The 14399-nt window shown below is 38.7% G+C and overlaps 1 protein-coding gene across 1 annotated transcript; it reads left to right on the forward strand.

The window, feature by feature from the left end:
- Positions 1 to 237: 237 nt before the first annotated feature.
- Positions 238 to 6248, forward strand: LOC124644598 (pancreatic lipase-related protein 2-like). The gene is made up of 8 exons (XM_047184081.1): positions 238 to 390; positions 2220 to 2400; positions 3055 to 3203; positions 3573 to 3656; positions 4161 to 4307; positions 4794 to 4980; positions 5322 to 5459; positions 6118 to 6248. Exons 1-8 carry the CDS (start codon positions 339 to 341, stop codon positions 6173 to 6175), a joined length of 996 nt encoding a protein of 331 aa, XP_047040037.1. The 5' UTR covers positions 238 to 338; the 3' UTR covers positions 6176 to 6248.
- The last annotated feature ends 8151 nt before the right edge of the window (positions 6249 to 14399 follow it).

Genomic DNA, 14399 nt, shown 5'->3' on the forward strand with positions numbered 1-14399 from the left:
CCAAATGAAATTGGGATAAGGGCAGGAGGATGATAATATGTGAAATTTGAGTGAGAGGTTAGAAAACAGAGTAGATGATGTAATAGCGTTTGTGTATTATATTGCTTATTTTACAGTTTTGAAGAATGTAATTGTTTGATGACAATTCTATGTAAATATGTATCTACTTTCAATTGAAAACATAATTTAATTATCTCCTACGCAAGCAGTCGCGTGGCTAAAAAGTCTTTTTATCAAGATAATACACACGTTTTGATTTAAGATTAGAAAGAAATAATCAAAACAAGTCATTTTGTATAAATTGAGAGTCCCAATTACTTTTCGCGATAAATTCAAAAATGGTGGGTCACAGTGCTGTCGCGTTTTTGGCATTCATAGCTGCCGTTGCAGGTAAATATTGAAATAGATTATAATAGTTTAATAAATTCTAGGAAGACACGCTTTGTACGTACGAGTATGTCTGTGTACTATGAAAATGTAATTAACAAAAAACTAATTAACAAATCAACATATATGCCCATTTGCGAAACAACGAATATAAAGTGATAAGTCTGCACAAACATCTTGTGTCATCGTACTCTCACTAAGATTTCAGATTTTACATTTCCACCGAGAGTTCGTACACATATTTTTACAAACTTAAAGTCTGTATCGTATGTCATCACATCATCCTCCGAGCCTTTTTCCCAACTATATTGGGGTCGGCTTCCAGTCTAACCGGATTCTACCAGTACCAGTGCCAGCATAATATGCTTGCTGTATGTTTCCTTATACACTTCTGTAAAAACTTGTACCACCTATGTTCTATGCAAATGAATGTTTCTTTTTTTCTTTCTTTTACCATAAGGGTTTAGGTATACTTAAAGAGTGTGCAAACAATTAACAAACTGTCGGTGAAAAAATAAGACATTTTAAATGTAAACGCATATCAAGCGTTATTTACTCAAATAGGACATGGAAAATCGCTTTTTTTTTCAAAATTATTTTAAATTAATTTACAGAGGGGATACGCCAAAAATTACATGAAAAATTATTTAGGTGCGTATGATCTTTTTTTTAAAACGACTTCAAAAATCATCACATGACCCCTCCCGCTGTGGGTTAGCAGCGGCGAGGGAGTGTCAGATTCTTACTGACTAAAAACCGTCGTGTTCCGTCATAGGCCTTTTATGTACCAGGGCCGTGGTAACTAGGTGCGTATAATCTGAGGTTGGGTTTTTATCCCAAACCTTGACGTAGAAAAGATATTGCAAGGCGCATTATCTTCTATACCATTACGTCATTTATTTTATCATATTTTGTTATTCATCCATGAAGATCTAATTACACTGATTATAATCTTAGCGAATCTTAATTGTTAATTAATTACATGTACTGACAAGTCAATGGATGGAATTTCCGATCTTTGTCTATAACTTTCGCATAAACATTGTTTTTATTGATAAGAAAGATAATTTTTAAATTATCTTTTATGCATAGATTGATTTTATTTATCTACAGTTTGAAAGTAGTAGGGTAACTGGGTTGAGGAGGTCTCGGAGTCGGCGCGTAATGAGCATGCCGTCGGCGCGCTGTATGCATAAGGTCCGCTCGCTTGCAGCTCGCGGGCTGCGAGTCGAGTTGTGTGGTAGCGGCAAGCGCGCTGACTGCCCGCCGTTGGCTTTTTCTTATTGACATTATGAAATATATTATACTATACACGATTTAATGCTTTAAATTGAATGACAAGTTAAATGCTGGTGTGGAGCGGTACTGTTGCGTTGCCGGTATAATGTGCCATGACCTTTAGACTTTAAGCCGATCCTAATATAGTTGGGAAAGGGCTACGTCGATGATGAGTTTGAAAGTTATCAATCATAATATTTATTAATATTATAAAGAGGAACCATTTTTTTTTTGTTTGTTTGTACCCTGAAAGCTCCGAAATTACAGAACCTCTTTAAAAAATTCTTTCACTCCTGGAAAACTACACTCTTCCCGAGTAACATAGGCTATACTTTATCACGGTACAAGCAGTCTAAGTCTTATATATATATAACTTAAAATATTAAAAAAAGATAAGAGAAAAAGTAATTTATTCAAAGTTGGCTGAAAATCAGTACTTTTTGAAGGTTTAATTAACAAACAGGCCTCAAAACGCCCGTACTCCAACCATGTACTAAATACCTTCACCTATTTACACCCATGTACTAAAACACCCTCTTTTGTTTCTTCCCCAGCGGTGCCAGCAGAGTTCGACCCGATAATCTCCCGCTTAGACCCCGAAGGACTCCGGTACGGTTACATCAGAGATGACGAGGGAACACCACATTTAGTAGACTCCTGGATTAAGGCCAGTGACCTGAGGAATATGGCCAGATATAATCCGGATACGGATAATGAGTATCATTTGTATACTAGGTGAGATTTTAAGGTCTTGTCGAACTTTTTAATCTATACTAATATTATAAAGAGGAAAACTTTGTTTGTTTGGTTGTAATGGATAAACTCAAAAACTACTGGGCCGATTTTAAATATTCTTTCACCATTAGAAAGCTATATTATCTGCGAGTAACATAGGCTACATTTTATCCCGGTGCGGGCAGTAGCTCACTCAGGAACCGCGGGAAAACGGCTAGTGTAAAATATCGGATTGCGTTTGAATTGTAAAAACTTTTTGAGGTTTTTGTTTCGACTAGGACATCAGAAAATGCTTTGACTTATATTATTACCGCGATCGATAAGATTGCGCCACATATCGAATGTTAACGTAGGTAAAACTTAAAAAAAACACACATTTTATATTTGAGTTTCCAGCTACTAGCTGAAATACTCACTTTAAGCGAGAGAAGAGTTTCTAGAGAGATTACCTACCACACACGTAATTTTCTTAAATCTCGCGACAAGCTTTTAAAACATATTAATTGTGTCAAAAACGTTTTTGAAATGTTATAAGTTGACGGTAAAGTTATAGTAAAAGTTTTTTTTTTCTTTTTAGCGCATTTTAATAAAAGCTTGTTTTTAAAGATTTTCTTTTTTAAAATCATATTTCTAATACAATCCATCTACCCACAGATCCAACCCCCTGATCAGCCAGCCAATCGTGCAAGGCAACTCAGCTCTCCTCTCAGCCAGTAACTTCAATCCGGCTAGACGAACTGTCATACTCATACACGGCTTCTTGGGGAATATACTCAGCGGGTTTAATACTGTTCTAGTACCTGGTAAGTCTCATCATCGTCTCCCGAGCCTTTTCCCAACTATGTTGGGGTCGGCTTCCAGTCTAACCGCATGCTGCTGAGTGATGTCCTCCTAGCCGATCATAGGACACGGCGACCGTTCTCATAAGGAGATCAGCCAATTGCGCAGGACATATGGACACAGGTGCACTCACTGCTCCTTCACTCTCATTGCCCGATGGGACGGCAATCCGACACCACCGGAGAGAGATCAGGCGCAGGACCGACATCAACGTGCTCTCCGATGCACGGGTGTATCAATCACTAACTTCGAGACTACGGCCTGATTTGTGTGAAGCTGTGGTTCCAGGCACAATAATATGACAAAAACTAATGCATTCTGTTTTTCCGCAGCATTTTTGATGGCTGGTGATTTTAACATCATCGTCGTGGACTGGGGCAAAGGCGCTCATTTCGGTTTCAACGGAATTAGTTCTGGTAAGTAAATATATGACATACACATATGCACATATTTGACTTGACTACTATATAGCTATAACAGGCATCATCATCATCATCATCATCATCATCAGCCTATAGCAGTCCACTGCTGGACATAGGCCTCTCCAATAACAGGCATAACAAACTAGAATTTTATTACAACTCATGTTTATAGGGTTCCATACCCAAAGGGTAAAACGGGATTCTATTGTATTCGCTCCTCTGTCCGTCCGTCCGTCCGTCCGTCCGTCCGTCCGTCCGTCTGTCAGTCAACAGGCTGTATCTCATGAACCGTGATGGTTAGAGAGTTGAAATTTTCACAGATAGATTTTTGTTGCCGCTATAACAACAAATACTGAAAACTAGAATTTAATAAATATTTTGGGGGGCTACCATACAACAAACGTGATTTTTTGTCCGTTTTATAAATCGGTACGGAACACTTCGTGCGCGAGTCCGACTCGCACTTGGCCGGTATTTAATCAATCCTTATCTCCTCAGGACGCAGTGTCGGCCGTTTTATAACCTGGCTGAACCAGGCCTCAGGGGCTTCGGTGAACAAATACCATATACTCGGGTACAGTGTCGGAGCTCATCAGGCCGGTATAGTGGGCCGCAGCCTTAATGGACAAGCTAGTTACATTACTGGTAAGAAACAGTGAAAATGTTAAAAGCAATGAATATTTTTGAGTTATAATGTATGCTGTCGTGGGAGTTAATTTGTGTTTGTAACTTACTGGTTTTGATGAATATTGTTAAAATTTTATTCGCGTGTAAAAAACTCGGCTACTAAATATGTAAAAATTTTATCAAAATTCGTTCAACCGTTTTGTGGATTGTGAAATACATAGGTGTTCTTATATCAAATTCTTAATGTTTGGTGTAATCCTTAGGTTTTAATAAAATAAATGCCAAAGTTACTGTTTTTCAGTGTCGCAAATAAAAAAGTAAGTTTTCCCAGGAGCTAACGTAGTTTTGGCGTAAATAAAATTTTCTACAGACTAAAACCTGATAAAGGTGATAGACTAGTGTTTATCTGCAATCAGTAGTTCCAACAGGAGTGTAGCTAAAACCGTATGGAACAGCTGATAAAAAAAAAAACAAAATAGTCATAATTCCCCCTTTCTGCCACAGCTATGGACCCCGCAGACCGCTGGATAGCCAGCCAAGCGCTCCGTCCATCCGACTCACAGTACACCGAAGTCATTCACACAAACATAGGCAACATCGGAGTGGAGGCGCCCTGCGGACACGTCGACTTCTATCCCAACGGCGGCGTCGGCATGCCTGGCTGTTCCACCGCGCTCTGCGACCATTACAGGTGAAAAGTCATTTTGACACTCACTCGGACACTCATTAAGACACTCACTCTGACACTCACTGTAACACTCATACATGCATTACATGCACTCATTAACACATAATCCACTATTCAAGACACCGACTCATGGTATGCCTGGCTGATCCACAGCTCTGTGACCATTGCAGGTGAAAAGTCATTTGGACACTCATTCTTACACTCATTGATGCACTCATCAATACACTCACTTGAACACTCATGTTGACACTCGCATAGTCACTCATTGACACAGACGCTCATCAACACACTCAGACACTTGGGGCAAAAAGCTCCACGCTTTAAAACTTATCTCTTGTCCACAGATCATATTTCTACGTAGGTGAAGCAATGGCGACCGGTGGATTCACGGGCATCCAATGCGCGTCCCTGGCGGATGCTAAGAGCGGTAGCTGCAACCTGCCTGGCAGATTACCAATGGGAGGAGTCAATCCTAAAACTGGGTAAGTTAGCCTAGCCTTTTCTATGGCCAAATTCAAAAATCGTTTATTCTAACTTGGCTGCAAAACAGCACTTTTCGAACGTCAGAAATGTACAAAAGACAGCCCCCAAAACGCTCACCCTTCACCACTTCCTATGAGTTTTTGCTGGGAGAAGAAGTGGCGCAACAAACTCCCCAGCAACACAAGTCATGATTGTCTCCCGAGCCTTTTCCCAACTATGTTGGCGTCGGCTTCCAGTCTAACAGCATGCAGCTGAGTATCAGTGTGCCACATGGAGCGACTGCCTGTCTGATCTCCTCAACCCAATAACTTTAAGATTGGTAAAATCGGACTCCTGACTACCCGTAACGACTGCCAAAGATGTTCAAATGACAGCCGTGACCCACTAATTTGATATGCCTTCCGAAACACGGAGGAACTCGTCATGACAAGATGGTCTGGTCCACAGCTAGCATGTTTTCGCGCGGCGGTTGCAGTGTCGCGGACATGTTAGTAATGTTCGCGCGCAATGTGTTACTGTTTGCTAGAGCGAGTACACCACGAGATACATGCGGTGTGACACACAGTGACGCACCAAGGGGGAATCTCACCTACCTATTTTGCATGACAAAAATGTTAAATTTTTAGTTATTTATAATAACTTTTTTTCAATTTTCAGTGCTTCTGGTATCTACTATGTGCCAACCAACGGATCTCCGCCATTCTCTCAAGGCTAAACCAACTGATGAAATAATGAAAACCAACGACTAAAATATGAAATAACTTATTAAAAAACAATCTCTTAGCGTATTTTATTGTTTTATTTATTATCCTACTAATATTATAAACAATAACGTTTGTATAAAGGTATGTTTCTTCCTCTTTTACGCAAAAACGAACGAATGGATTTTGATGAAACTTTACTAATTAGATTAGGTTAATTTTTATCCAGGTGCGCGAAATTGTTCCCCAGGGACGTGGGTGCAACCGCTGGAAGAAGCTAGTTTATATAAATGCGAAAGTAACTCCATCTGTCTGTCATGCTTTCTTGTCAAAACTAATGAACGGATTCAAATGTTTCGTAGACAGATAATACATTACTCTTTTACATAAAAATGCTGAACGTATTATGATGAAACTCTACAGTTATATAAGTCACACATCAATTTAACATGTAGGTAGACTATTTTATATCTGAGTGGCAAATCCAGGGCAATAAGTTTCTATAATTTACATAACTTTGTAATCATAATTAGATTTTTTTTAAAAGTACCTAGGTTAAATGGTAACTCTTCATATAATTTTCGCTAGAAAATTCCTGGCTAGGCGACCCAATAATTCTATCTCCCTCTTACAAAAGCTATTGCTGTAAGAAATACTCCAGACATAAGCCCCGCCTATATCCTTCATCTCTTTCTTACAATTTATTACTTTTGAATATTAAGATATCCGACAGTCGCTCCATGTGGCACATTACGGGTATTCAGAAGCCAGTAAGTCTGACAACCAGTCTTACTAAGGGTTATTGGGTTGCACGGGTAACTGGGTTGAGGAGATCAGATAGGGCAGATCGCTCCTTGTGGCACACTGGTACTCAGCTGCATGCGGTTAGACTGGAAGCCGACCCCAACATAGTTGGGAAAAGACTCGGGTCATGATGAGGTAGTAAGAGAAAACTATCTTATGTAGATATGTTAGATGAAAAACTAGCTTCTGCCAGTGATTTCACCCGTGTCTCATTGACCGTAACCGGATAAAATGTTGCCTATGTTACTCGACGATAGTGTAACTTTACAACAGGGGAATATTTTTTCTAATCAGTTCAGAACAAAAAACCTCTTAGTATTACAATATAGATGTTCGGTAGCTTCGGTTAGCGGGTTCGCCAGTGTGTCATGGGAACCACTTCATGTACATAGATAAAGAGCAGCCTATATAGCCTTCATTGATAAATTTACTATCTATTGCTAAAAGATTTTTCCAGTAACTTCTGAGATTATTGCGTTCAAGTAAATAAGAAAACAAACAAACTCTTCAGCTTTACTTTTTCACAAACATATGTATATTAACCGGTTGCGGCAAGTAATTCCCCAAAAACGCGAGTAAAACCGTTTGCGGAAGCTAGTCGCAATATAAATAGATTCTCCTTTGTCCATTTCACATCAGATAATCTGTGTATTTTCCCTAATACAGGGATCAAAGCTATGTCATAGTTGTTTGAATGAACCCGCATCTAAGATCAGTAGGCAAACCAAGGAGATTAGAATTACTTATTCAACCTCTCTGATGTAGTTAAAACGTCCATTCTACTATCCTGCTAAACTATACTAATATGATAAAGAGAGAACATTATTTTGTTTATTGTTTGTACCCTAGAAGCTCCGAAACTACTGAATCGAGATGAAAAATTATTTCACTGCTGGGAAGCTACACTCTCTCTGACCAAAATAGAATATATTTTATAGAAGCACGGGCAGTAGTTTGTTAAAACGGATAGTAGTTTATATATCAGAATAATACACTAGCTACTTTTTAGGGTTCCGTACCCAGAGGGTAAAACGGGACCCTATTGTTTTCGCTCCTCTGTCCGTCCGTCCGTTCGTCCGTCTGTCACCAGGCTGAATCTCATGAACCGTGTTAGTTAGAGAGCTGAAATTTTCACAGATGATGTATTATTGTTGCCGCTATAACAACAAATACTGAAAACTAGAATTAAATAAATATTTTGGAGGGCTCCCATACAACTAACGTGATTTTTGCTCATTTTCTAAATAATGGTACGGAAACTTTCGTGCGCGATTCCTACTCGTACTTGGCCAGTTTGTTTTTATTTGTAGTTTTGCTTATCACAGATAGGATCAACAGCCCTCCTTTTTTATTGGATCAGTAACAGGTTAGACAGCATTATGTATGACACAAGTGCGTCAATGAACGAAGTCTCGGGTTCAATTCCCGGGTTCGGCCGAAATCGCTCTGTGTTAGAAAACACAAAGCAACCCGAAAAATGCTAAATTCATGTTTTCTTTTTTTACATGTATTATAATTGTATATTAATTTGTATGTCATTGTTGACAAAACATAGCGCACTTTATTATTTGTAAGACCTATATAATGTTACACCTATGTTTGACAAATAAAACATTTCTGATTTCTGATTTCTGATTTCCGAAAGTTGGTGATTGATACCCCCGTGCATCGGAGAGCATTGTCCTGTTTGTGATCTCTCTCCGGTGGTGTCGGATTGCCGTCCCATCGCGCTATGAGAGTGAAGGAATGGTGAGTGCACCTGAGTCCAAGCAAATGCGACTTTAACATCAAAATATTTTTGAAAGACAACATAATAATATGAGTCACTATCAAAACACAATTATTAATTACATTGATTAACTTCCTTAAATATTTTTAATGCAATAATCCACTGATAAAAATCACAAGACGCGTGACGTTCAGTGAATTTGCAGTTTACGAGCTCAACAGATACCTAAAGACAATATTTTAATTCCTACTTCGTTACAAATATTTCAATTTTCATATTTTCAAGATCTCGCTTTTTTAGGGTTCCGTAACCAGCATGTCGATTCTATAAAATATCACAACTCACTTCGACATCACTCTCACTTCGACTTCGATCTAAAGGTAGAATTCCGTGGACGCGACAATAGTCAACCTTTGAAAATGTATGGCACCGTTGTCGAGGCCCGTGACAGTCGCGCGCGGCCGACGAATTTCGTAAGCTGCTCGCGGCATTGTCAAAAATTTAATTCTGGTTTTACTAAAATTCTATAGATGTTATTAAGCGCTAGACCATGTTGAGAAGCGTACGGCCGCGAGCGGCTCACGAAATTCGTCGTCCGCGCGCGACTGTCGCAGCCCTCGGCAGCGGTGCCATACATTTTCATAGGTTGACTTTTGTCGCGCGCGGCTGCGACAATCGCGACCCACGGAATTCTACCTTAAAGTTTCGTGATTGACATTGTCAAACTACACTAGCGCTTCACTATCGAGCGTGTTGACAAGTTGAACTAAATCAAAGTCGAGATTTTGACAGATTTGTCAAAATCTGTCTATCTATAGGGGAGGTAGGGGAGAGATGGGCAGTTGGGAGACATGATCAAATCAGAATAAAAGGGGGGTCCTTTTATTCTGATTTCTGATCATAGTTTTGTTTTTTTTTAATTGGGTAGTTTACGTTACCGACTGGTAACGGTGTTCATCCATAGACTATCTGTCATTTCTGTGAGTTGTCAAGAACAAACACTCGTAAAAGTACTTAAATATTTTGTTGCGGTTTCGGATCGTTATAAAGAGAAAACTAATGAAAGGTATGTGTATTTTCTATTATTAATTATTGATTGTCAAAATCTCCAGTTACAATTATAGTAAGTCGATGCAATCCACACCTATTATACCTTTAGAAGAGAGTACTACAGCAATAGTTAATGGGCCCCACGTTTTTATTTTAGTCTAATATGACCGGGACCACCTACGTAGGTTGACAGGTAAGTAACTATTTTTTATTTTCTAGTTTTCAGTGCACATAAGATAAAACCGTTTAACTTAAAAGTTTTTTTACCGATTTTTTTTTCATAAACTAAGTCAAAAGTGTCCAATGCTCTCTATGGTAGGGAGGCTTTTCTTCGTCAGTGAAAATTTGTGAGGTTATAAATCTGCGCGAAAAATCCTTTATAGAATCTTGTTTCAGGTACCGTTGCCAACTTGATCTAGAGACTATTATATTTAAAATAGTGTTTAAATAAAGTTCTAAGTGTTTTAAAGTGATTAAGTGCCTACATTTAACGATGGCTAGAATGTTTTTGCTTAAATCTTTATTAGAAGAAGCTCATGCTTTAGATAATTTAGAAAAGCGTCAACAATCTGCTAGAATTCGTAGTTTACCTTTATTAACTCGCGATGATGACTATGTGAGCATATATAGATTGTCAAAGGAGCTAATTGACCAACTGGAGTCTGATTTACTGCCCCTGATAAAGCCCACAAAACGTCGAGGCAAAGGACTTACAACTCGTGTAAAAGTAAGTATTGACACAGTTTATAGTTGAAAAATTGTAATCAAGCACACAATAATAAGAAAAACACTTAGTTCTTAATAAGGAGTATTCCCTTTATGTGGTTTCCCCGCCAGCTGATATGTTTTCAAAAGCCTCTGTACTTCAGTTATAATATTGGTATTCTCTTAAGCATGAAAATAACCAAATTGGTCTCAATTTTGTTTTCACTAAATCCAGATAAAGTAGGTATTACATTTTTTATTGATTTATTGTTTCACAGATACTATGTACTTTATCATTCTTGGCTAGTGGCAGTTACCAGAAGGTTATTAAAGAGGGCATCAGAACTTATTTATCGCAACCGTCTGCATCTCGTTGCATAAATGAACTAGTGGAAGCTCTGAACAATCCGGCCGTAGTAAAAAAATATATAAGGTTTCCTCAAAATCAGCAAGAAAGGCAAATTTTAAAAGAAAGGTTAGTACCTAGATATAATATAATTTTAATATTATTATAATTAAACTGACCCTTTTATTTTTACAGTTGATCATGTTAGTGATTATTGTAAAAAAAAAATTCTGAAATTCTGTGTCAAAACTGATAAAATTAAAAACTGATTAATCTCGGTTGACATTTTGTCGAGTGGGGAAGTCACTAGCACAGCATTGGTCGATGTCGAGCTCACTTCACTTCGCAAGTGATTAGGTGATGTTTACAGAATGCAAAATCAAGGTCGTTCTGAATCGAATGCGAAGTGAGAGTGAATAGCGAAGTGAAATGCGAGTTGTTGTTCGAATTTTATAGAATCGACGTGCAGGCAGGCCTTGGCCCTGTTGCGCCCCGCTGGGGTTGCTGACAGTATTCTACTTGTGTAGCCCTTTCATTTGATACCCATATTGAGGGGGCTGTGCCATTTTGTGCCGGCGGCCATATTGGATTTAATTAAAGGTGTATACAAAATTTCAGACCAATCGGTTGACAGGAAGAGGGTGAAATTTGAATTACTAAATTTGATCCAAGAATAAATAATAAAACAAACGGGGTGAGCTAAATAAAACCGTTTAAATATCTCGTAATGTTGAAACTGATTGTAATTTTTAGGAAAGCTCTTTCATTATATCTAGCCGAATATAAGAAATGGCAATAAAAGTTGATAATGATCTGTAAAATCTGATTTTTTATGCAATAAATTGTGAAAAAGTGCCCATCCCTCCCCTACCTCCCCTAAAGTATGAAATGACATTACGAATCGAAGTGAAATGCGAGTTGTTGGTCGAGTTTTATAGAATCCCAGTACTGTTCGGTACCCAAAGGGTAAAACGGGACCGTATTATTTTCGCTCCTCTGTCCGTCCGTCCGTCTGTCACCAGTCTCATGAACTGTGATAGTTAGAGAGTTGAAATTTTCACAGATGATTTATTTCTGTTGCCGCTATAACAACAAATATGAAAAAATTAAATTATAAATTTAAAAAAACCCCCGACCCAAAAAAGCACGCAATTATTATGACAAAAGGTTAAAAACGCTAAACCCTATAAAAAGCAAAAAATAACTTTTAACACTACGTAAGTACCAACTAAAGCATGTCAGACTAAACTAAATTTTGTCGTGTCGGGGGACCGCTCTAATTTATTAGCTTAACGTTAGAAGTAATTATATACTACTACATTATATATACTTCTTATAACTTTTTATATAATTTTGTTTAGATACGTGTTTTTTTTATACGAATGTTGTAATTAAGTAGGTATCATTTGATTAATGTAGTATTTTTAAAGGTAAAAAGCGGTCCCCCGACACGTCAAATTTTAGTTTAGTCTGACATGCTTTAGTTGGTACTTACGTAGTGTTAAAAGTTATTTTTTGCTTTTTATAGGGTTTAGCGTTTTTAACCTTTTGTCATAATAATTGCGTGCTTTTTTGGGTCGGGGGTTTTTTTAAATTTATAATTTAATTTTATTTCATGCTTTTTGAAGGAGCTCCTTAATTTTTCCTTCTTTCATTTAATTTCTTTTATTTTAAGATGTGGTCGCTATATGCGATCTCGGCCAAAGGAGGCTGTTTAACAATCCTCATGACAAACTGGCTCTGGGAGAATTGCACAGATTGAGAAACAATAAAGATTAACCTTTGGTCATTTTAGACTTTCAGCAAAAATACATATAAATCGGTTTATCCGTTTCATTCCGGCATTCCAGGGTTTCATCCGCCACATCCTATTTCCAGCATCAGGTTCTAGTCAATTAGAAAAATGAAGAGAGCTAGTCAAGACAAATTCAACGAGCCCAAACTCGATGGGTTTACTAAAAGGCAGTTCAGGGTTACGTCTCCTATCTTCATGTCCTAACAGCAGACCAGCTCAGTCGTTCCAGAAGACATTAGTGTTTCAAATTTCTGATCCCACATATGCTTGCAAGTAAACTGAGCGTGTAATATTCCTATCACACCTAACAAACGAGCTGATGACCTTGAAGACCTGAACCGATTTCCACCAAACATAGCTAAGAACACTCCCGAATGACATACCTTTCAAACAAAAAAAACCGCATTACAATCGGATCATCCGTTTGGGAGCTACGATGCCACATACACACACACACACACACACACACACAGACACGTCAAACTTATAACACCCCGTCGTTTTTGCGTCGGGGGTTAAAAACTAGAATTGAATAAATATTTTGGAGGGCTCCCATACAACAAACGTGATTTTTTTGTCCATTTTATAAATCGGTACGGAACCCTTCGTGCGCGAGTCCAACTCGCACTTGGTCGGTTTTTTTTTCATCTACCTAGCCTTTACCATTTTCAACAACTATGTTGGGTTCGGATTCCAGTCTAACCGGATGCATCTGAGTACCAGTGTGTCACATGGAGCGATTGCCTATCTGACCTCCTCAACCTATCACTCGATGGAGCGGATTTCAGAAAACATAGGCTAGAATTGCTATTGCCGGCTAACCTTTGAAAGTGGTAAAAGCCATCTTAGGCATCGTTCAGACCAAACGTATTGTCGGCCGCTGACTGTGAGCGCGCGTTACGCAGTTTATTGCTTTTCCATATATATTGAAATTGTCGTTCACACCGAACCGACTATACGCTATTACGTCGTCAGTTGTCGCTGACTCTCAGTGGTCGATTATTTTACTACGCGACTATGCACGGCGGACGCGGATTGGCTACGCGGACGCAGTTGCCGAATAGCGCCGCTCCGCCGCGCCCGCACCGCCGCGCGCCTCGGCCGCAATACACTCGAGAAACAAACTTTAATGAGGACAGACGTGACACGTGACACCTCGCGATGTTCGACACCGAAAAGTTTATTGCAGAAGTACATCCTAGAGAATGTATTTGGAAAGCGAATTCAGAAGAATTTAGTGATAGAAACTTACGAAGATGCGCTTGGGAAGACATAGCATCTGTTATGTATGAAGATTGGGGGGTTCAAATACTGAGCTCTTTTATGTGTAGAATAGTCAGCCGCTCAGCGTACGCATCTAGTGTGAATCTACACGAGCCTATTCTTTTGTTCACACATGTAGCGCATCGTACGCTATAGCTTATTGTCGGCTTGGTGAGTACGGGTACTGCAGATTGAGTCGACGTTCACACTGGGGCAGACAGTGAGTATACTCACAGTCAGCGGCGGACAATACGTTTGGTGCGAACAATCCCTTACCTTGTCGCAAGGCGTTTTGTAGTGGTGGTAAAACATAACAAACTACCGAATTGAAATCCTGCTATTTTGAATGTCGCTTAAAAAGTGGTGATTTTAGGCCTAATTTAAATAAGTATGTAAACAAATATTTGTGCACATATGTACATATTTGCCGGAGATTGCCTTGAATGACCTAGACCTAAAAAATATAAATTTAAAAAAACCCCCGACCCAAAAAAGCACGCAATTATTATGACAAAAGGTTAAAAACGCTAAACCCTATAAAAAGCA

This window comes from Helicoverpa zea, chromosome 30 (genome assembly GCF_022581195.2).
Source record: "Helicoverpa zea isolate HzStark_Cry1AcR chromosome 30, ilHelZeax1.1, whole genome shotgun sequence".
NCBI lineage: Eukaryota > Metazoa > Arthropoda > Insecta > Lepidoptera > Noctuidae > Helicoverpa > Helicoverpa zea.